General features: G+C 45.2%; 1 protein-coding gene across 1 annotated transcript in view; it reads right to left on the bottom strand.

The window, feature by feature from the left end:
* The window catches only part of SHQ1 (SHQ1, H/ACA ribonucleoprotein assembly factor), a 267,911-nt gene that overhangs the window by 50,335 nt on the left and 195,648 nt on the right, over positions 1 to 21,928 (bottom strand). Inside the window, exon 11 of the mRNA XM_074032735.1 lies at positions 6,459 to 6,597. Within this exon, the coding sequence (XP_073888836.1) occupies positions 6,492 to 6,597 (106 nt within the window). The 3' untranslated portion in view covers positions 6,459 to 6,491. The remainder of the gene's footprint in view (positions 1 to 6,458; positions 6,598 to 21,928) is intronic.

The raw sequence follows: 21,928 nt of genomic DNA on the forward strand, positions 1-21,928 counted from the left end.
TTGGCCTCCCTCTCTTCCTTCATAGTCAGAAATGTAGAGATAATGGCTGGAGCTACAGCAGCCACATTGGACCATGAGGTAACTTTGAAGATGGAACACCTGCACTAAAAAAGAAAAAGAGCCCAAGACTGTGATGACCACAGAGCTACTATTAAGCCCATGGCTACCAAGCTCCCAGCTTTTTGTGTGTGTGAGAAAAATTATCTTTTAAATCATTGTTATTCCTGGTTTCTGTCTAAAAACTAAAGGCAATTCCTAATACAAGTAGTCATACATGTTACTGTGGTCATTGAATGAGATCATTCATGTAGAGTGCTTAGCACACAGCACCTGGCCCACAGTGAGCTCTTAGGGCAGAAGAGTTCACGTTGTTCTTATGCACGTGAAATATTTACATCATCTTAGTCAGCTCGGGCTGTTATAACAAAATACCATAGACTGGGTGGCTTAGGCAACAGATATTTATTTCTCACAGTTCTTAAGACTGTGAAGTCCAAGACCAGGGTGCTGGCCCATTTGGTTCCCTGATGAGAGGTCTCTTCCTGGCCTACAGATAGTCACCTTCTCACTGTGTGCTCACATGGTAGAAAGAAAGGGAAAGAACTCTGCTCCCTTTCCCTATTCGTAAAAGGACACTCATTGCATCAGGGGGACCCCACTCTCATGACCTCATCTAAATCTAACCACGGTTGGGCACAATGGCTCATGCCTGTAATCCCAGAACTCTGGGAAGCCAAGGCAGGAAGATTGCTTGAGCCTAGGAGTTTGAGAGCAGCCTGGGCAACATGGCAAACCCCATCTCTATCAAAAAATTCAAAATTAGCCAGGTGTGGTGGCACTATGCCTGTGGTCCCAGCTACTTGGGAGGCTGAGACGGGAGGATCACCTGTGCCCAGGGAGGTCAAGGCTGCAGTGAGCTATGATTGCACCACTGCACTCCAGCCACAAAATGAGAGACTGTCTCAAAACAAACAAATAAATAAATAAAATAAACCTAACCACCTCCCAAAGGTCCCACATCCAAATATCATCATTTTGGAGGTTAGGACTGCAACGTATGAACTTAGGGGAAACACAGACTTTCAGTCTACAACTTCCATGGACCCTACCAAAAGGGTATATCTGAGTTTGCTTAATTTACATTAGCACAAGTGGGAAACCTCCTGGGTTATAGTTGAGTCCTGAGGGTTATGATAAGGGGAGATGAGAATACCGGAGGACTAAGAGTGTAATGTGACGACTGGGCATTGGAGATTGTGCCCATAACCCATTCTTTCCTGAGGCACTTCAATGGGAGGGTCAGTCATTCATCAAAGCCATTCCTAATTCATGAAAGTAAAACCACAACATCTGATTAAGAAAAGAAGACCTCGAACTATGAAATTGATGGTCGAACCACACATCCATCATGCATGTGAGTTTTTGCTTTGTAGATAACATAATAACCACAGTAGGGACTGCATTGAGTATGCTCCAGGTACTGTCCTGGGTCTTGTCAAGGGAGCAAATCAGTCAGCGGCCAGCAGAAGCAGAGGGTGCACTCGAATTGGGAGCTTTGAGAACAGCTCAATAGAGAGACCATTTGCAAAGGTGTGGGTGAGAGGTAGAGAAAACACAGGTGACAGTGGGGGCTGACAACCTCTGGGACTGAAGCAACAAAGAGACAGAGCCTTTACCAGGGCCTTTGGAGAGGGCTGCACAGAAGGAGCTAGGGCCTTTGGTGACAAGACATGGCCAGCTCACGCTGACCCTAGCAAAGTCACTGTTCTCCTGCTCCAGCCTCGTGTTTTTCATAGGCTGAAACCTACCAGAACCAGAGGGCAGTGGAGCCCCATGACCACAACCCATCTGAGTCAGATCAGCCTCCCAGACACTGAGCAGGGTCAAAAAAAGTAGAGAGTGACTGGGTCAGGAGAGCATTGGGCTTTATTCACTTAATCCTCAACAACCACCTTATGAATGAGGTACCATTATTACCTCCCTTTTACAAATGGGGAAACTGAGGCCCAGCGAGAACCATGAAACCATTTACATATTTAAAATATATAAATTTGTAAAGAAGTACTACTTAGATCCTCTAAAATGAGATGATTTCCCATTACCCAAATTATTGGAAGTAAGCTATTTCTACTGAGTTGTAAATACAAGTCTATATTAGAGTTTAACATACATGACAGCTCATGCTCCCATGAGGTGCATATTCTGATGATTTCAGTTTTACTGTTGAAGAACCAGAGGCTTAATGAGGTTGAACTATGTGACTTCTAGGATCCTTTGAAATCAAAATAGTCTCTAATGCAGTGACTACTTTAACCATTACTTTTGATTTGTAAAAACAGAACTATAAAAAGTCCCCACCACTAACAACAAAAATTTGTGCTGAAATAACAAAACTCTTTCCATTGAAATTTACCACTGCAGTAAATCCTTCCACTGAGTGACACTAAGGTGACTGACATCAGTGAGAATAGCAACAGCAATAGAAAATCAGGGGCAAATATGTTCTGCCCCTCTTAATTGTATTCCTGGCCATCATGCCTAAAACTCCCACTTTCATCCCTCCTCTACATTCTAAGACCGAAGCTTCTAGGAGAAGAAGAAAAGGTTTTCCTGAAGCAATGACATCTCACAGGGTTGGCCATGGTATTAGTTGAGATTTTGCCCGATACAAACTAAAGGAAATCCAACTCAGACTCGCTAAAGCTAAAAGACAATCTGTTAGCTCGTGTCCTAAGATAAGGCTGGCTTCAGGTATCCATTGATTCAGGGCTCAAAGGGTGTCACCAGGAACCAGCTTCCCTCTCTGTGTCTTGACAGTACTCGCTTGATGTTGGCCTCATTCTAAGCCTCATGTAGTTGCCAAGTGGCTGCCAACAGCTCCTTGGACCACATTCCATCCAGCATCATATCCAGCAGAAAAGCAAGCAGGATTGTACTGCTTCAGTAATTCAAATGAAAATCCTAGCATTGAGTCTTTTGGGCCCTGATTGGCAAGGTGTGGATCACACGGCTACTATGGCCAAGGGAATGGAATATCCCAGTGGGGGCAGGGTTTGACCCTCTGCTATACCACAAGGATTGAGACTGGAAAAGGGATGATCCTATAGAAGCCTGAGGGCTGCTGCCAAAAGAATGGAGAAAGGATGCTGGGGAAAAAACAGCCCATGTCTGCCATAGTCATCAATACCTTATCAACAGTCATCAATACCAGAAATATGGACCAGGGAACCTCCACAACCCAGAAACTGGCTACAGGAATCCCAAAGTTCTCCAAGCCACAGAATTCGGGGATATGTCAGTAATCTCCTCTTCCCACTCACCTCCCCCAGCTGTTCCCACCTATCCCAACCTTCTTAACTTGGAGAAGGGGCTACAAAGGTGGAAAATGTGCCTCCCAACACAATCCCCTTCAGTTTTCCACTCTGTTCTTAGAGGATTCCTCCCCTTGTCCCTTGCATCTGAGCTTGAATGTGATGCTTTCCCTGAAGCCATCTCTAATAAAATCCATACCTTCCCAACTTCCCCAAGAGTCCAATGTCCCTGTTTTATGTACTCAACAAAATTTGTACACACATCGTATTGAAAGTATTTATTTACACACCTGTCCCTCATATTCGGCAGTCACACACGCTCACTCCACTCACACCTAACGGGATTAGAAGTTGTTTGAGGGCAGAGGTTTGTTTTCGTTCTTCTCTGAGCCCCTAATGTGCAGCATAACATCAGGGATAGTACTCAGCAATGAATGAATGAATGAATGAAAACTTTCTACAGCTCTATACCATTAAACAAATATCACAGCATGCATTAGCACATTTAGTCAATCAACATTATTTAGTAAACTCCTATTGTACAGACAACAGACACAAACAAATGATTGAAAATAAAATCAGTAAAAGGAAAAGCAATGGTATGTGTATTCTCCTCATTTCAAAATAGCAAAGCCCTGAAATAAAAAAGAACATGCTTTTTTTTTCTTTTTCTTTTTGAGACAGTCTCACTCTGTTGCCCAGGTTAGAGTGCAGTGGCACAATCTCGGCTCACTGCAACCTCCACCTCCCAGGTTCAAGCTATTCTCCTGCCTCAGCCTTAGTAGCTGGGATTACAGGTACACGTCACCATGCTCGGCTAATTTTTGTATTGTTATTTTTGTATTTGTATTTGTATTTGTATTTATTTATTTTTCTTTTGGAGACAGAATCTTGCTCTGTCACCCAGGCTGGAGTGCAGTGGCACGATCTCAGCTCACTGCAACCTCCACCTCATGGGTTCAAGTGATTCTTATGCCTCGGCCTCCTGAGTAGCTGGGATTACAGGTGTGCACCACCATGCCTGGCGAATTTTTCTTTGTATTTTTAGTAGAGACGGAGTTTTGCCATGTTGCCCAGGCTGGTCTCGACCTCCTGAGCTCAGGCAATTCGCCCACCTCGGCCTCCCAAAGTGCTAGGATTATAGGCGTGAGCCACCACGCATGGACTAATTTTTACATTTTTAGTAGAGATGGGGTTTCACCATGTTGGCGAGGCTGGTCTCGAACTCCTGACCTCAAGTGACCTGCCCAGCTCAGCCTCCCAAAGTGCTGGGATTACAGGCGTGAGCCACTGTGCCTGGCTATACGTGTACTCTTGTGAGGGCGCTATACCCTCAGGAAGGGGAAAGAGGGCCTAAAAGCGCCTGAGAAGCCACTGTGAAGTCTGGGGGAGGAAATGTGCTGGGTTTGTCCCCCAGGTGCAATGCTCAGCATGGTCTAGGGGCATATCAATGAGTTGTGAAAGCACAAGCCAGAGATCAGATTTCAAAGACAGAGTCCTGTGCTGGAGTCTTGACTTTGCTCCTTCCTATGGGATCTCAGTCAGGGTATTCAACCTCTCTGGGCCTCCATTTTCTTGTTTGGAAAATGGGGACCATCACCCCACGAGCTGCTCAGGCCTCTATTGACCCACTATCCTTGATATCTCTCTTCTTTTTCTCCCACACCTTCAATCTGTCAGTGAGCCCACCTGCTACATCTAGACTCCTACTTCCGAACTTCCATCTGGACCACCACTGTGACCAGAACCCCTTGAAAAACACTCAGTTCCTTAAGTTCTATTACCAAGTGGTGGAGTTGGGTGGGGCAGTGAGCTTCACTTCCAACACTCATCTGAGCCTGTCTGTGCCTGAGGCAGGATGGAGAGGGAGAACCATACCCTGAGGTCAGCAGCAGCTTCCTGGCCAGTTTCCTTCCTTCCATATCCTGTCGCGGCCCTTTCAACCTCTTCCCTAGCCAGCCCCGAAAGCAATGGTGTAAACATAGAGTCAGATCCCAGCTTCTCCTGCCTCATACTCCAGGGGCTTTCCCCATGGCCACAAAGCCCTCCATGCTTAACCCAGCTTCCTTCCCTGCCATGTGGACTCCACTCCCCACCCACCTGCTTCTTCTGTTCCAGCTTGCTGGCCTTTATTGTCCGCCTGCACGTGCCCAAGGTGCTCCCATCTTGGGACTCTGCCCCTGCTTATTCCCTCTGCAGGAGAGCTCGCTCCTGCATCTTTTCTGCTGAATCCTTGGTGACATTCAGCAATCAGCTCAGCGGGACCTTCCCTGACCACTCATTCCAAATTGAGCAGAGCACAAGCTCTCTCTGCCACCTTCCTCTTTTATTTTCTTCATAACACTGATTGCTACTTCAAGTCATCTAACTCATTTGCTTAATTGCACAGGAACTAGAATGTAAGCTTCACAAAGGCAGGGATGAAATTCGTCTTGTTTACCACTTTGTCTCCAGACCCTAGAATAGTGCCTGACACATAATAAATGCTCAATAAATATTTGATGAATGAAAGAAGGAAGGAAAGAAAGGAGGGAGGGAGGGAAGGAAGGAGCACCTCCCTCAAAGGGTGATTATAAAGACTCAAGCATTTACATAAAGCACATAGATCATAAATCCAGGCACAGTCCGGGAAGTATGACTCAAGCCTGTAATCCCAGCACTTTGGGAAGCTGAGGTGGGCGGATCACTTGAGGTCAGGAGTTCAAGACCAGCCTGGCCAACATGGTGAAACCCTGTCTCTACCAAAAATACAAAAATTAGTGAGGCGTGGTGGCACATGCCTGTAATCCCAGCTACTTGGGAGGCTGAGGTAGGAGAATTGCTTGACCTGGGAGGCAGAGGTTGCATTGAGCTGAGATCGCACCACTGTACTCCAGCCTGGGCGACAGAGCGAGACTCCATCTCAAAAAATCAACCAATCAATCAATCAATCGGTCTAGGCACATAGCCTGGACCCCAGGAAGTACTTAATACATGGTCTTTATTATTCAGTTTCTAGGGTAGAAGAGTGGGTAGAATGCCCACATGCACACACATGCACGCATACACAGACACGCACGCACGCACACACGTGCACACATGCACACACACACGAACACACGCGAGGAAGGAAAGCAGAGGAAGTGCCCCCACTTTGCCTGGACTCACCTGGCTTGTGCAGAGAACATTTGAGGCCCCTGACTAAACAGCAACCCCCTGGGCTTCCCTGGATCTGATGCTTGAACCCAGTTCAGACCCCGAGAGTTTGGAGTTCATTTTCTTTTGGCAAACCATCAGCTTTTCTTTTCTAAGGGAAAAAATAAAATACAAAAAGACACTCATATAACATCTTGGAGATCAAATGGCTCTTGGAAAACTGCATTTCGATGAGTGAGGGAATCAAAACCATATGGATTAAATTCTCCTTAGATCTCCTAGGGGGAAATGGGAGCGGGGAGCAGGGTTAGGGCAGAAGGGCTGGTGGTGGAAGCCAGCATTGATTTTTACCAACACAAAGACGGTGCAGGAAGGACCCACCGAGATGTGTCAGGTCCTTCAAAGCAATTTGTTGACCACACTCCAACTGGCTCAACAAGGAGGAAAATGTGAACTTAAAAAAACACAAAACACCCTGTTTCTTTTCTCCTGGTTTCCCCTCCCCAATTTGGCCGAGCACTGGGATCTTGTTAGTGACCAGCAAAAACGTAGTGGATGGACATTAAGCTTGTATAATTTATTTCAGAAATCAGCCTTTAAGTTTCTCCCCAAGGAAAGGGTCTGAAATACCTGCTGAAGTCAAATATTTGTAAACTGGTACTCCAGGTGACTGTTTTTGTTTTGTTTTGTTTTTTAAAACAGGGTCTCACTCTGTCACCCAGGCTGGAGTGTGGTGGCCTGATCACGGTCCACTGCAGCCTCCACGTCCTGGGCTCAAGCAATCCTCCCACTTCAGCCCCTCGAGAAGCTGGAATTACAGGCCTGTGACACTGTGCCCGGTTAAGTTTTTACAATTTTTTGTAGAGATGAAGTCTCACTATGTTGCCCATACGGGAGTGTTTGTTCATTTTTATTTATTTATTGCTGAGACGAAGTCTCACACACTCTGTCACCCAGGCTGGAGTGCGGTGGTACAACCTCAGCTCACTGCAACCTCTGCCGCCCAGGTACAAGCGATTCTCCCACCTCAGCCTCCCGAGTAGCTGGGATTACTGGCACATGCCACCATGCCCGCCTAATTTTTGTATTTTTAGTAGAGATGGAGTTTCACAGTGTTGGCCAGGCTGGTCTTGAACTCTTGACCTCAAGTGATCCGCTCACCTCAGCCTCCCAAAGTGCTGGGATTACAGGTGTGAGCCACCACGCCTGGCCTTGGAGTGTTCATTTTTTAATGGTCATGTTCCTATCCACATTCTGCTAATGCTGGCATGTTGCAGAAGGCAGACTGGAAGAGACTGGATAAATAAAGCATGATTCATGCTGTCGTTTGCTGCAAGAGGAACAAGTGCTTCCACTTTTTTTTTTTACCTAAAGGCAGAGAAAACTCAAAAGCTGTTTCCTCTGTTCTTCTCGTCCTGATCTCCTGGGAGCAGGTGATGTACAGGTCACCAGTCTGTGTGATGTGGTGAATACAGATGGCACTTCCTGAGTGCTTTACACTGTATGATGTTTTGGGCATCATCTCATTTCATCCTGCCAAACCATTGCAAAGGGGCCGCTGTTATTCTCATTGTACAGACAAGAAAACGAAGGCACAAAGAAGTTAAGCAACTTAACCCAGGTCATACAGCTAGTAGCGGCAGAGCTGGGATTTAAACTAAGGGTTTTGCCAATGCCAGAGCCTATATTCCTAAGCATTATTTCCCTCAAAATTTATCCTGTGCTTTGAGAATTCGTGTCTTTGCTTTTGCTGTTCCATGCATCCAAAAAGCCTTTCCCACTATCCTTGTATTTCCTCCAGCCACCTGATGAAATATTCCCCACCCTCCAAGCTGGGTTTTATGTGTCCACGGTAACCCCCAAATCAGTTCTGCCACCTCGGAACGCCAAAATGTCTCGTGCCCCTCTGGGGCTGACCGACCGTTCTCCATCATAAACACAGTTTAGTATGATGGTCAGGAGCCCAAGCTTTAAATGAGACAGACTTGTTTTTTGTTTGTTTGTTTTTGCTTTTGTTTTGACACAGGGTCTCGCTCTGTCACCCAGGCTGGAGTGCAGTGGTGCAATCATGAGTCCCTGCAGCCTTGAACCCCTGGGTTCAAGCAATCCTCCCACCTCAGCCTCCCAAGTATCTGGGACTACAGGCGCACACCACCATGCCAGGCTAATATTTTTTTATTATTTTTAGTAGACGTGGCTGTGGCAGGGGGCTCTCACCATGCTGCCCTGGCTGGTCTTGAACTGCTGGGCTCAAGTGGTCCTTCCACCATCGGCCTCCCAAAGTGCTGGGATTATAGGCATGAGCCACCACGCCTGGCTGCCAAAGATGCATTGAATCCTCTGTTGGAACACTATAAATTTACAAATCACTCCAAGACTCAGATTCCTCATCTAGAAATGTGGGAAGAATGAAGCAACCCAGGGTGAGCAAGCAACACGCCAGCTAACGCATGCAAGGCACAGAGCAAGGGTACGATCCATGTCAGCTGCTGCTTTCTAGTGATTTGGGCGCTTGTTTGAGCTCCTTCACCTGACTGTAAATTTTCCCAGCAAATATAATCGTCACCGATTCAGGCATTGATTGGATTAGGCATTTCACTGACTGAGTTTGGAGAGGAAGAGAGAAGAAAGGGGACTGGCGGGAGCAGTAGATGGAAGCAAGGCTCAGAGGGAATAAATGCAGCCAATGTGGAGTGAGTGCTTTTCATGTGACAGGGTTTCCAAGATGAATTAACCTCACCACCACACTGAGTAATAAGTGCTGTTAGTATCCCCATTTTACAGATGAAAAAACTGAGGCCCAGGGAGGTGAAGTGACTCGCCCAAAGCCACATATCAAATAAGTGCAGAGTCAGGAATCGAATCTAGACATTCTGGGTCCAAAGGCCAAGATCTTACCTGCTTAAAAACTTACAGATTGTCCCCCAAAGAGGGGATCTTAAAGCTTTTAAGTAGTAATAAAACAAAGAGGCTAGGAGTAGCCAGTCTGGATTGACAGGATTTTGACAGGTACAAATGTTGGGATAAGTTTGGCAGTGCTTTCCTAGGAGTTTATTCAATTCGGGGAAGTGGTAGGAACTCCCCCAAGAAGCCATGGCCACTTTGAGGTTGCACATAGACTTGATAATAAAACAGGTAAAATGCTGATGGGGTAGGGAGGCTTCATGGCAGGGGAGGGGGGGTCTGTGCATGTATTTTACCATGGCCATACATATTTTCCTGTTTTTTCTTGAAGGGCTTGATTTAATGCATACCTCAAGGTAAGAGTCAGTAAATAACTTCATGACTAGGGAAAACTTTAGAGACCACTATGATGTGAAACATCTAAATTAGTCCTAAAAAGGTGAGGGATCAAGGAAGGCTTCCAAGAGGAAGGGACGGCCAAACTGAAACCAGAAGCTGAGTCGGAGTCTGCTTACTAGGGAAGACACTTTGGGGAGGTTCACTCAACAGTCATTTCCAAACCTTTTCTCCCCTGTCCTCCCCTGTGGAACCTTGAAGAGCTAAATAGCTCCCAGGGCCGGGCAGAGTGGCTCACACCTATAATCCCAGCAGTTTGAGAGGCCAAGGCAGGTGGACAACCTGAGGCCAGGAGTTCGAGACCAGCCTGGCCAACATGGTGAAACCGTATCTCTACCAAAAATACAAAAATTAGCCAGGTGCAGTGGTTCACACCTGTAATCCCAGCTACTCAGGAGCCTGGGAGGCTGAGGAGAGAACATCACTTGAACGCAGGAGGTGGAGGTTGCACTGAGCCAAGATTGCACCACTGCACTCCAGCATGGGCTACAGAGTGAGACTCTGTCCATACATACATACATATATACGTACAAACATACATAGCTTCTCAGCCTTCATTGAAGCTAGAGGTGTCCAAGTTCAGCCAAGATAACTCCAACAGAAGCCTGCTGGAGGTGTTTCTGAAAAAAATTTCACTTTTCTCATGAAAGAGACAGGAATGGCTGGCTTAGCCCTTTCCCATTCTTCTTGCCTTGAAGATGGATGTAATGCCTGGAGCTGCAGCAACCATCTCATGACCATGAGGTAATCAAGGTTGGGATGAAAGATAATAGAATGTCACAGAATCAGCCCTGGCATCATCATACTGCTGAAGCAATGCTAGTTACTGCCCACTTCTACATTTCTGATGTCATGGGAGGGTCTTACCTGCCAAAGAGCTGCAGGGAAAGAACTGCTATTTGAGTCACTTTAAGTCTGTTTTTTTCCCCATTCCTTACGATTGAAAACATTTCTAACTCATGCACTAGGCAAAGTGGGAAATATAGATAGGGAGACACACAAGCTAACATGTTGCAAGCAGAGGGTCTAATATGTGCAGAAATCTAGATGGTAGAAGACTGTGGCATTTTCAAACAAAACAGAAGCAACGTAACCAAAGTTTATGTTGCTGGTGTGACTGGTGGCTAGTGGGTGCTGGCTGTGGCGAGCAACACGACTGGACGGTTACACAGGAGATACGTCAGGCAGGGCCTTGCACAACTTGTAAGTTTAGAATTTGGACATTATAACAATGAGGCACCATGGAAAGCTGTGTGTGTGTGCACGTGTGTGTGTGCGCGCACATGTGTGTATGTGTGTGTCTAATCAGGGTAGTGACTGGGATAAAGTTAAGTCCTTAAAAGACTCTTCTGGCTAGAGTTCACTTATTCGTAAACACTTTATGAGCATGGGAAAGTAAACTGGTCCAACTACTTTGGAAAACTGTATTGAAGTATCCACTAATACCAAACATCCATTACCCTACAAGCCAACACTCTCACTACCAAGTACACACCCAAGAGAAATGAATGCACATGTCCACCAAGAGAGGAGTCCAAGAATGCTCCTAGCAGCTTTATTCATGAGAGTTAAAAACCAGTCACAGCCCGAATGCCCATCAGGTCTAGAAGAGCTAAACTGTGCACATACTCATGCACTGGAATCCCACATGGCAATAAATGAAAAGGATACATGATTGCTAAATGCAACATGAGTGAAAATCATGGGCCTAGTGAAGCCTTCAGAGAAGAGTTCACATTTGTGTCAACCCAAGAAGCAGATGCCAGGATTAAATGTCCAAGAGCTGTATTAAGAGAAACACCTGAGAGGGAAGATGAGGAGGGAGCCAGGAGAAGCAGGGAATCGTCAGACTGAGATGCAGGTCTGCCCCTCAGGAAGGAGAGAGGAAAAGAAGGAATGCTGAATGGGAACATCTTAGACTACAGTGCAGTTATTTTATTTATTTATTTATTTTCACTCTGTTGACCAGACTGGAGTGCAGTGGCATGATCTCGGCTCACTGCAACCTCTGTCTCCCAGGTTCAAGCAATTCTTCTGCCTCAGCCTCCAGAGCAGCTGGGATTACAGGCACCCACCACCACACCAGACTCATTTTTGTATTTTTAGTAGAGATGAGGTTTCACCATGTTGGCCAGGCTAGTCTGGAGCTCCTGATCTCAAGCAATCCGCCCCCCTCGACCTCCCAAAGTGCTGGGATTACAGGCGTGAGCTACCGCGCCTGGCCTACAGTGCAGTTCTAAGGAAGGTTGGCAAGGACAGTTGGGAGTCCTTGAGCCAAAATCGCTGTCAGAGGAGTTCCCTACCTCCTGGGAACGGGCCCGCACTAGCATCCCTGCTATACCCAGTCCAAGGGAAGAGCAGCCTGCGGGAAGATTTCCCTGTGCAAATGTTCTGATGGATTTTAGAGCCCAGCAAAATCAACTATGGGTCAACCCCAGCAACCGGAGATGCATTTTTATGGCCACCATAGCAGTGAACAGTTCCATATAGAAAGGTCAAGAACAGGCAAAATCAATGTAATGCAATGTGATAAAACTAGAATGGTGGTTACTTCCCGAATGGGTTAGGGTTGGGGGTTTGAGAAGAGGGCATGAAGAGGCTCCCTGGGTGGCTGGGAACATTCTATATTTGATGCAGGTGGTGACTACATGAGTAAAAATGTCTTTTGTGATATCACCTAAGGTTTGGACACCTTATGTACCTCCACGTGAAAAATTTTTTAAAAAGTATTTGTGTTCACGTACTGTATGTCAAATGCTGTGCTCAGCCCTGGGTGCACTGTGGTGAAAGATGCAATCAGGGACACCATATCCAAGGGACATACGGCAAAGAGGATACTGTAGAACATGAAACTAAGACAAGGAGCCTCATTAAGAAGCTAGCACAGAGTTCCCACTGAGAAGGGCAGCACCAGTGACGCGGGACACAGGAGACTGCAGACATTCAAGTCCAAGACATATTTCTCTAAAAATTCTTAAAAAGAGAGTAAAACAAAACGACTGACTTGTGAGAAATGGCAACTAGAGATATGAAAGCAACTCAGGAACCATCGGAACTGCTTACAAAGGAAAACGTTTTTGGAGAGATCAATTACAGCAGAATTTCGTGCGGTTGTTCACTGCTGGGACCTCAGGGAGCCCTGAGCCCTGGGAATTACATCTTTCTGGAGTCAGCCTCATCTCCCTGGGCCCAGCAATCAGTTTCATTGGGTATAAAGGGATCCACTGGGAAATTATATCTGGTATTTTTCAAAGCCAGAAGGGATTTCACACCTTTGTGAGGACTGCTGGAAGGCAGGTACAAGAATGTAGCCTCTCAGGGGAAACAGTGCCAATTAGGGCCAATTAGAACTAAATTGACCTGTCATTTGGTGGAAATGTGGAACAGCACCCTGTCCTGGAAAACTGAGGATTTCTCCTATGAGTTCATTTGCTCAGAGAAAGTTCTCTTTGGGAAAGTGCTTGAATTGATCACCCCTGAAGAAGGATCACTCATCCCCAACAAGGCTTGTGTTCTTCCAGTGCTTCTATTATCAGTACTTAATTTCCAACCATTTTCAACTTGAGACTGTGATGTTGACTGTCAGGCTCTGAAACAAAGCCTGTAAACATACATATATTTCAAACCAGCATGCTCTAAAATGTGAGTTCTCTGCAGCTTTTCAGAAGGAAGAATTATAAATAGAACATTTTACACTTGTCTAACTTTTCCCAGTGTTTTTTCTTTGAACTGTCCTATCTTTTCAGTCTGTGATAAATGCAAAAAAAAAAAAAAAGTATTTATCTAATAATTTACTGTGTGGAGATGGCAGCATAATTGAGTCCCCCAAGTCAAGTGCTTTAGGAAAATTTCTATCAGGTGTCATCATGCTCCCTGGCCTAAGCTTTACTTAAACTCACTGGATCAATTTGAATCAATTTGACATGTACACACTTCAGGGCATGGTTAGTTTCAAATCAATTAAGCTCCTTATGACTTTATGATTAAGAACCCAAGGTTATAAAACATTAATATAAAAATCACGAATTATCAAGTGAAAAGTAAAATCTCCACCTCAGGTTTTGTACAGATCACCAGAATCATTATGTAAGCTTCATTAAACAAACAAGGTAAGAGTAATTAGGTGGTAAATTAAGTACAGTGGTTTCAAAAGACTCTAATTGGGACAAACTAGAGAAGTCCAGCACAGCCTTCAGCAGGATTCGAATCAAAAGGGACCTTCTTAGAAGCCTGCCAGACCCTTGCAGCAGGAGCTCCACGTTTCTGTAAGAAGTAGAGAGTGGGGCCCAGACCTTGACTGACCCACCTTCCACCGCCAAGAACAAGATAAGGACCCATCTCCTGCTCTGTGGCTGCAGCCAGCAGGCAGTCACTTGAAACTAAAAATTTCAAAGATAGCAATGAAATGTGATTCTTGCCTTCTGGAATTACATGGAATTTTTCTCTACTGGTTTCTCTCCTGCCTTTGGAGCTCAGGGAAGGGAGGTAAGAAGGAGGGAGCAAGTTAGTGTTTGCATTAAAATAATGTAATCAATTAAAATTACAAAATTACAAAATTACAAGGGGGTGTCTGCATTCCCATGTTTATTGCAGCATTGTTCACAATCAGTGACCTAAGTGCCCATCAATGGATGAATTGATAAAGAAAATGTGGTACATATACACAGTGGAATACTATTCAGCCATAAAAAAGAATGAAATCCTGCCATGTGCAACAACTTGGATTAACATTAAGTGAAATAAGCCAGGCATAGAAAGACAAATACCGCATGATCTTCTTCATAGGTGGAGCTCGTAGAAGTAGAGACTAGAAGTTATCAGAGGCTGGGCAGGGTAGGGAAGATGGAGGGAATGGGAGATATTGGACAACAGATATAGTGTTATAGGTAGATAAGAGGAATAAGTTCTGGTGTTCTAATGCACAGTAGGGTGACTATAGTTAACAATAATGTATTATATATTTTTTTAAAAGCTAGAAGGGAGGAATTTGAATGTTTTCACCATAAAGAATGGATGTTTGTGGTAATAAAAATGCTACTTATGATCTGATCACTACAGAACACATCCATGAAACCTCACACTATACCCTATACATATATATGATTATGTGTCAATTAAAAATAAAATCTAAAAATAAATGGTAATAAGGGCTTACCAAGTTCCAGATCATTTGATAAGTTACATATAGATAATTTTCATTGGTCTTTACAACTCCCCCATGAGGATGAGGTAGGCACTCTTAATTCTCTGTTTTAGAGATTGAAGCACAGAGAAGTTAGATAACGTCCTCAGGGTTACACAGCAAATAATGAGAACCCAGACCTGAGTGATTCCCGGCTTCTTCACTTCCAAAGGGTAGAGAGGCCTTTACCATTTATTTATTTCAACACATATTACCGGGGGCCTCTGCCTGCTCTGTACCAGGTGTTCTAGGGGCTAAAGATACAGTGTGAACAAAATAGCCAGGTTCCTGCCATCATGGGGCTTTCATTCCAGTGAAAAGAGACAACAAATAAGCAAATAATGAAACCAACAAACAGAGTGGTAATGCTCTGCAGAGAATATTTAAAGGGTAACATGAGAGTAACTGGTGACTTTATTCATTGGATGGTCACCTCTTAAGAGATGGCATGTGAGCTGAGATGTGAATGACAAGACGGTGCCGGCCATGCTGAGATCAAGGAGGACATAGTCCCTGCCAGCGGGCAGTAGGTGCAGAGGTCCCAAGGAAGGAATAAACTGGTCATGAGCAAGGAACAAAGAGGGTCAGGACTGCAGATTCAGGATGGCCACATCTTAGTCTATTTCGCACTCCCCCACCCCTTTGAATCTGATTATTCCGTGTGACTTGCTTTGACCAATAGAATGCAGATGGAGTAACAGTGTTTCAGCTCCACACTAAGGCCTTAAGAAGTCTGGCTGTTCCCAATTTCACTCACCTGGATTCCTGAGCCAGCATGTAAAGGGATCCAGAGACAAGATGGAGAGAAAGAGATGTCCAGCTGTCCTCCATGTGAGAGAGGTTGCTCTAGTTCCTGCATAAGTCCAAGCCAAATGAGGCCACATGAGTCACCTCCACCAATATCAGAGCAGAACAGAGAAGAACCTCCCAGCTGAGCGCCACCAACTCACAGAATCATGAGAAATAATCCACAGTTGCTGTTTCAAGCCACTAGGTTTCAGGATGGTTTGTTTTGCCACAGTAGATCATTAAAACAGCCGGTGTGGCTGAAGTTCAATGGAGCAAAGGGTGGTGTGGTAGAGGATGAAGCTGGAGCGGTTGGCAGGGGATGATCAGGCTGGGCCTGTAAGCCAGCATACGCAGTGAGGACGGATTTCTTTTCCTTCCTCCCTCCCTTCCTTCCTAACTTTCTTCCCTTTTTTTTTTTTTTTTTTTTTTTTTTTTTTTTGAGACAGGGTCTCACTTCGTTACCTAGGCTGGCACACTGTAGCTTTGACCTCTTGGGTTCAAGTGGTCCTCCCACCTTGGCCTCCCAAGTAGCTGGGACTACAGGTACATGCCTCCACATCTGGCTAATTTTTAAATTTTTTGTAGAGACAGGGTCTCACTATGTTGCCCAGGCTGGTCTCAAACTCCTGGGCTCAAATGATCCTCCAGCCTTGACCTCCCAAAGGGCCAATGAGCCACTGAGCCCAGCCAGCAGTCAGGATTTTATTTGAAGTGTGATTAGGAGCAATCAGGTTTAAGCAGGTGGCTGGGCACCGTGGCTCACGCCTGTAATCCCAGCACTTTGGGAGACTGAAGTGAGTGGATCACCTGAGGTCAGGAGTTCACCACCAGCTGGTCAACATGGTGAAACCCCATCTCTACTAATAATACAAAAATGAGCCGGGCGTGGGGGTGTGCACCTGTAATCCCAGCTACTCAGGAGGATGAGGCAAGAGAATTGCTTGAACCTGGGAGGTGGAGGTTGCAGTGAGCCAAGATCGCGCCACTGCACTCCAGCCTGGGCGACAGAGCAAGGCTCCATTTCAAAAACAAAAAACAAAAAAAGAAGGTTTAAGTAGGAGTGTGACATGATCTTATGATTTCTATATTTTCTAAAGCTTATTCTGGCTGCTGCATGGGGAATGATTTGTAGGATGATGAGAGCAAAAATAAAAGCAAGGAAACCTCAGTCAGGTGGCTGTTGTCGTAATGTCAGCAAGAGATGATGGTTAATTGGACCAAGGTGGTAGCAATGAAAATTCAGGGAACTGATTCATGTTGTTTTGAAGATAAAGTCAAAGTCAGATCTTGCTAGATAGAATGTGTTGGGGAAGGGAAATGAAGACTGAAAATAATTGCATGACCTTTGGCTTGAGGAACTGAACTGATGGCACGCTATTCTCTAAGATAGAGACGACTGGGGAGCAGAAGCAGGTTTAGAGAAAAGAAAACAAGAGTGGTTCTAACCATGACAGGTTCGAGGCATCAGTAAGATATCCAAGCGGAAATGTCAAGTGGACAGTCGACCATAAGGATGAGGGACATAAGGTTTTGGGAGGTATGGGAAAAGCATCACATTTGAAGCCATGGATTTAAAGAGAAATGTTTAGATAGGGAAGAAAATGGGGCTCTGGACTGAACTCCAGGGTGCTCTGATATTTGGAGATAAGGGGAAGGAAGATTTAGCCACAGAGGCAAAGAAAGAGTAACTAGTAAAATGGGAAGAAAACCTGGGGTCTATGGGGTCACAAAAGCCAGGAGAATAAAGTCAGTAGAGGAGGAAGAAGGAATCAAATGGAATCAAATAAGATGAGAACAGACATGTCCATTGGTTCAGACAACACAGAAGTCAATACGAAAATCCCCCATGCAAGGAACCATCCAGAAGGATCACACATTTCAGAAGATAGTGGCATAGAACAGAAATTAGTTCCCACCACTCCCTTACCAATGCCAGAAACCCCATAAATCTTTGATCAGTACAGGAGGGAAAGAGAATAAAAGGATCCTGAATTGACTGAGTTTAAACTTAAAAAGAGAGTGTTTCCCTGCAGATGCCAACAGGAAGAATGAGGGCTCAAAGGGTGATATATATAAACGAGTTACAGAAATGGGGACTAGAAATATAAAGAATGTTGGCCAGGCACGGTGGCTCACGCCAGCACTTTGGGAGGCCGAGGCAGGCAGACCCATTGAGTTCAGGAGTTCGAGACCAGCCTGGCCGATATGGTGAAACCCCATCTCTACTAAAAATACAAAAATTAGCCAGGCGTGATGGTGGGCACCTGTAATCCCAGCTACTTGGAAGGCAGAGGCATGAGAATCGCTTGATCCCAGGATGTGGAGGCTACTGTGAGCCAAGATCACGCCACTGCACTCCAGCCTGGGCCACAGAGCGAGACTCTATCTCAAAACAAAAGAGAAAAAACATAACAAAAAACCCTCATATATATATGTATGTGTGCGTATATATATGTGTATGTATATGTGTATATATATGCATATAAATATATATGTGTGTGTGTGTGTGTATATATAGAGAGTTAAATTTGCTACATGACTGAAATACTGGCTCAAAAACATCAAACCTAGACTGGCTCATTCCTGTAATCTCAGCACTTTGGGAGGCCGAGATAGGAGGACTGCTTAAGCCCAAGAGTTCAAGACTAGCCTGGGCAATAAAACAAGACCCTATCTCTACAAAAAAATAAAAGAAAATAAAAATCACAACTGCTGCGTCAGTATCCAGACCCTTCCCAGAGAAAGGGCAGCCTTGGCCTGGGTAGAATCTATAGTAGCAATGCTCAAAGGATCCCCTTAAAGGAAATTTGGCAATGTCTGGGAACATATAAAGTTGTCACAATGTGGGGAGGGTGCTACTTGCATCTAATGGGTAGAGGCCAGGGATGCTGCTAAACATCCTACAATGCACAGCACGGCCCTGCCCCACCCAATCCCCAACATAGAATTATCTAGCCCCAAATGTCAATAGTGCCAAGCCTATAGGAAGTCCTAGCTGTACAGAGAGAAATTAACTCATTATAAGGCACTAGTAAAGAAAACCAGGAGGAACCTGACTTCCCTCCTCATCTAGGTAACCACCTCCATCTTGCTTCACCCCATTGACCAGACTGTAGAGTTAGCAAGGCCAGGGTTCTTGTTTCAGCCTCTTACTGATCATTTATTAACTTATGCTCTTTCTGGGATAACAGCTTATACCCCTAGTTCAAAAGACCTCTCACCCAGCCCAAGAAGAGACTGTGAGCAACCCAGTCAGAGTACTGGTTTGAAAGTTTTCAGATATAAAGAACTCTTTTCCAACGCCAAGAACTTTTATAGACCTTCACACTGTAGTAGTTGTACTTCAGCTTCTGTTGGCTGAGGAAATAACAAGAAGCTACCATATTTTCAGTACCACTTTAATAGAATTGTGGAAGAATTACTTTTATTGGTAGCACTACACCTAATGTAACTGGACAGTGTTAATGGCTGAGTGGGATTTTTCCTGTTGTTCTGAAAATTCTCCGAAGGCCCAGAGCTGAGGACAAAGGATACCCATCTTCCAAATTCAGAGATCTGACCCTTGAGAATCAAAAGGACCAGCTACCGTCCCTCAGGGCTTTGTCTGGGGTAACTATGGGAGCATCACCACCTCCACTATCACTATCATCTGTATCATCACACCTACCACCCTTACCACAATTACCACCTCTACCACCATCACCTCCGCTGTCTTCACCACCATCTCCACAATGGCCACCATCGCAGTGCCTTCACCACCATCACCATCATCAACATCTCTACCATCACCACCATCTGTATTATCACATCCACCTCTACTACCATAATCTCCACTACCCTCACCATGACCAATGCCTTCATCACCATCACCATCAGCAGCACCTCCACCATCCCTGCCACCTGTGTCATCACATCCACCATCACCATCATTACCACCTTTACCACCACCACCTCCACTACCTTCATCACCATCTCCACCACAGCCACCACTGTCAATGCCTTCATCACCATCACCATCATCAACATCTGTACCATCACCACCATCTATATATACCATCACATCCACCACCTTCACCATCATTACCACCTCTACTACCACCACCTCCACTACCCTTATCACCATCTCCACCACAGCCACCACCATCAATGCCTTCATCACCATTACCATCATCACTATTTCCACCATCACCTCCACCACTATCTCCATCACTATCACCACCACCACCATCACCACTGTGGAGAGAAGACCTCATATTTTGGGGTAGTGTGAAGAGAGGCCTTTTCCTTCCTCCTTTCCTCTTGATAACAAAGTGTGTTTTGACCTCCAGAGAAAGGAGAGGGAGACCCAGAGAGTATCCTGCTAATGACTAGCAGTATCTGCAGGTAAAGGAGATTGGAATTTCATTTCCTAATGGGAGGACCTGCTGACTTTCCTCTGTGTGACCAGAAAGAAGATGATAAAATTGGGGTGCGATGGCATAATGGAATCCATGAGAAAGAGAGTCCATAGCTCAATCTAGATCCCTAGTTTTTCAGAAGTGTACAGTTGGAGTTCACACAAGCCCAGAGGTCCCAAAGTTGGCCATGAAAGATAGAAGAGCAAAGACCCTACATCCTCACAGAGAGGATTATGGTGGGGCCAGCTAGGAGGTGTGGGCAGGTCTAGGAAGGAACCAACATCCTGAGAGATGCTGGGAAGTGAGCCCCTTGCAAGGCCAACGACATGAAGCCCACAGAACCCTGGAGCAGCAAAAGCTCTAAGCCAACAAAGAGAAGTCCACAGCCTCACCAGCAGGCCCAGGCAAGAGATGTGGGAGGCGCTTCCTCTCCTTCCTGCCAGCCCCCACCCTTGAGGAGCCAACAAAAGGAGGATAGAGGGCAAAGGGTATGAGAGAATCATCCTCACTTCCCCTCCTCACCTCAGGAATCATAGTTCACGCGTGCCCCAGGGCAACTGCAGGAAAAGGCTTTCTATCCAATATAAGACTGAAGCGTTCTTTTTCTTCTCTTCTCTTTTCTCTCTCTCTTTCTTTCTTTCATGGGTTTTTTTTTTTTAACTACACCCCCATGTCAGCAATATAGACTTCTCTTTTCTCTCTCTCTCTCTCTCTCTCTTCTCTTTTCTCTCTTTCTTTCTTTCATGGTTTGTTGTTGTTGTTGTTGTTGTTTTTAACTACACCCCCCTATCAGCAATATAGACTGAAGTTTTAAAATGACCAGGACAGAGCCTTAAAAAACTAAAGTGATAGTTTTAGTAAAGGAACTGATATTACAGAATCCAGCTGAATTACTACTAAGGATGTTAGGCCATGGAAAATGTTACAGAAGCTGGGATGGGAGCAATGGTTGGAAACAATGAAACCAGTTCTTGTTTATACCACCAATGAATTGAGACACACAGGTTACAATGTACTGAGGAGATGCCCTGTGCCAGGCACTGAGCTGGGCATTCATCTTATGCTTACACCACCCTGTTTGGTGGGCACAGTTAGTACTCTCATCCCTATTTGCTGACAAGAAATTAAGGCTCTCACCAGGGCCACATAGCAACTAACTGACAGAGTTAGGGTTCAAACCCAAGTTACTTTGACTTGAAAACCTAATATTCTAACCAGAACCCTGATTCCTTTAGAATGCCTTATCACAACAGCAGAAACCATATCACACTGTTATGCATGTAGAATCACAGGCTGCAAACTCAACCATGAGTGAATATTTCTCCATTTTTTTGACAACTAACGTGAATTTCTTTATCAGGTTCCTGATCTTGGAGGTGGGAGAAACAAAATCACTGTCATTTAAGAATTTCCCTGAGTCTCCCTTAGGTTGAGTTCAAGTTCTGGAGGCCCTCGGGAGCACCAAGGCACGGGAGGCGAGGGCGGTTGCAGCTTCCTTTAGGCTTCCATACCCGGTTCATGCTCTCCCTTCCACACTGGGACTCCCCGGGTCCTTTCCACCTAGACTCCCTGATCCACCATCTCAGCCAACAGCTCCCATGATAAGCTGGTCTTCCCTCATCTATCCAGGGATTAGCTAAGCACCCAGGCTCTGGGGTCAGGTGAGTTATGGGACCCTGGGCAAGTTACTTAACCAGTTTGTGCCTCAATTTCTCCATTTGTAAAACTGATTATCTCACAGGCTTCTTAGAGGATTTAAAAAGACAATATTTGTAGAATGCTTAGAATACTGCCTGGCCCATCATAAATGCTTA

This window comes from Macaca fascicularis, chromosome 2 (assembly GCF_037993035.2).
Source record: "Macaca fascicularis isolate 582-1 chromosome 2, T2T-MFA8v1.1".
Taxonomy (NCBI): Eukaryota; Metazoa; Chordata; class Mammalia; order Primates; family Cercopithecidae; genus Macaca; species Macaca fascicularis.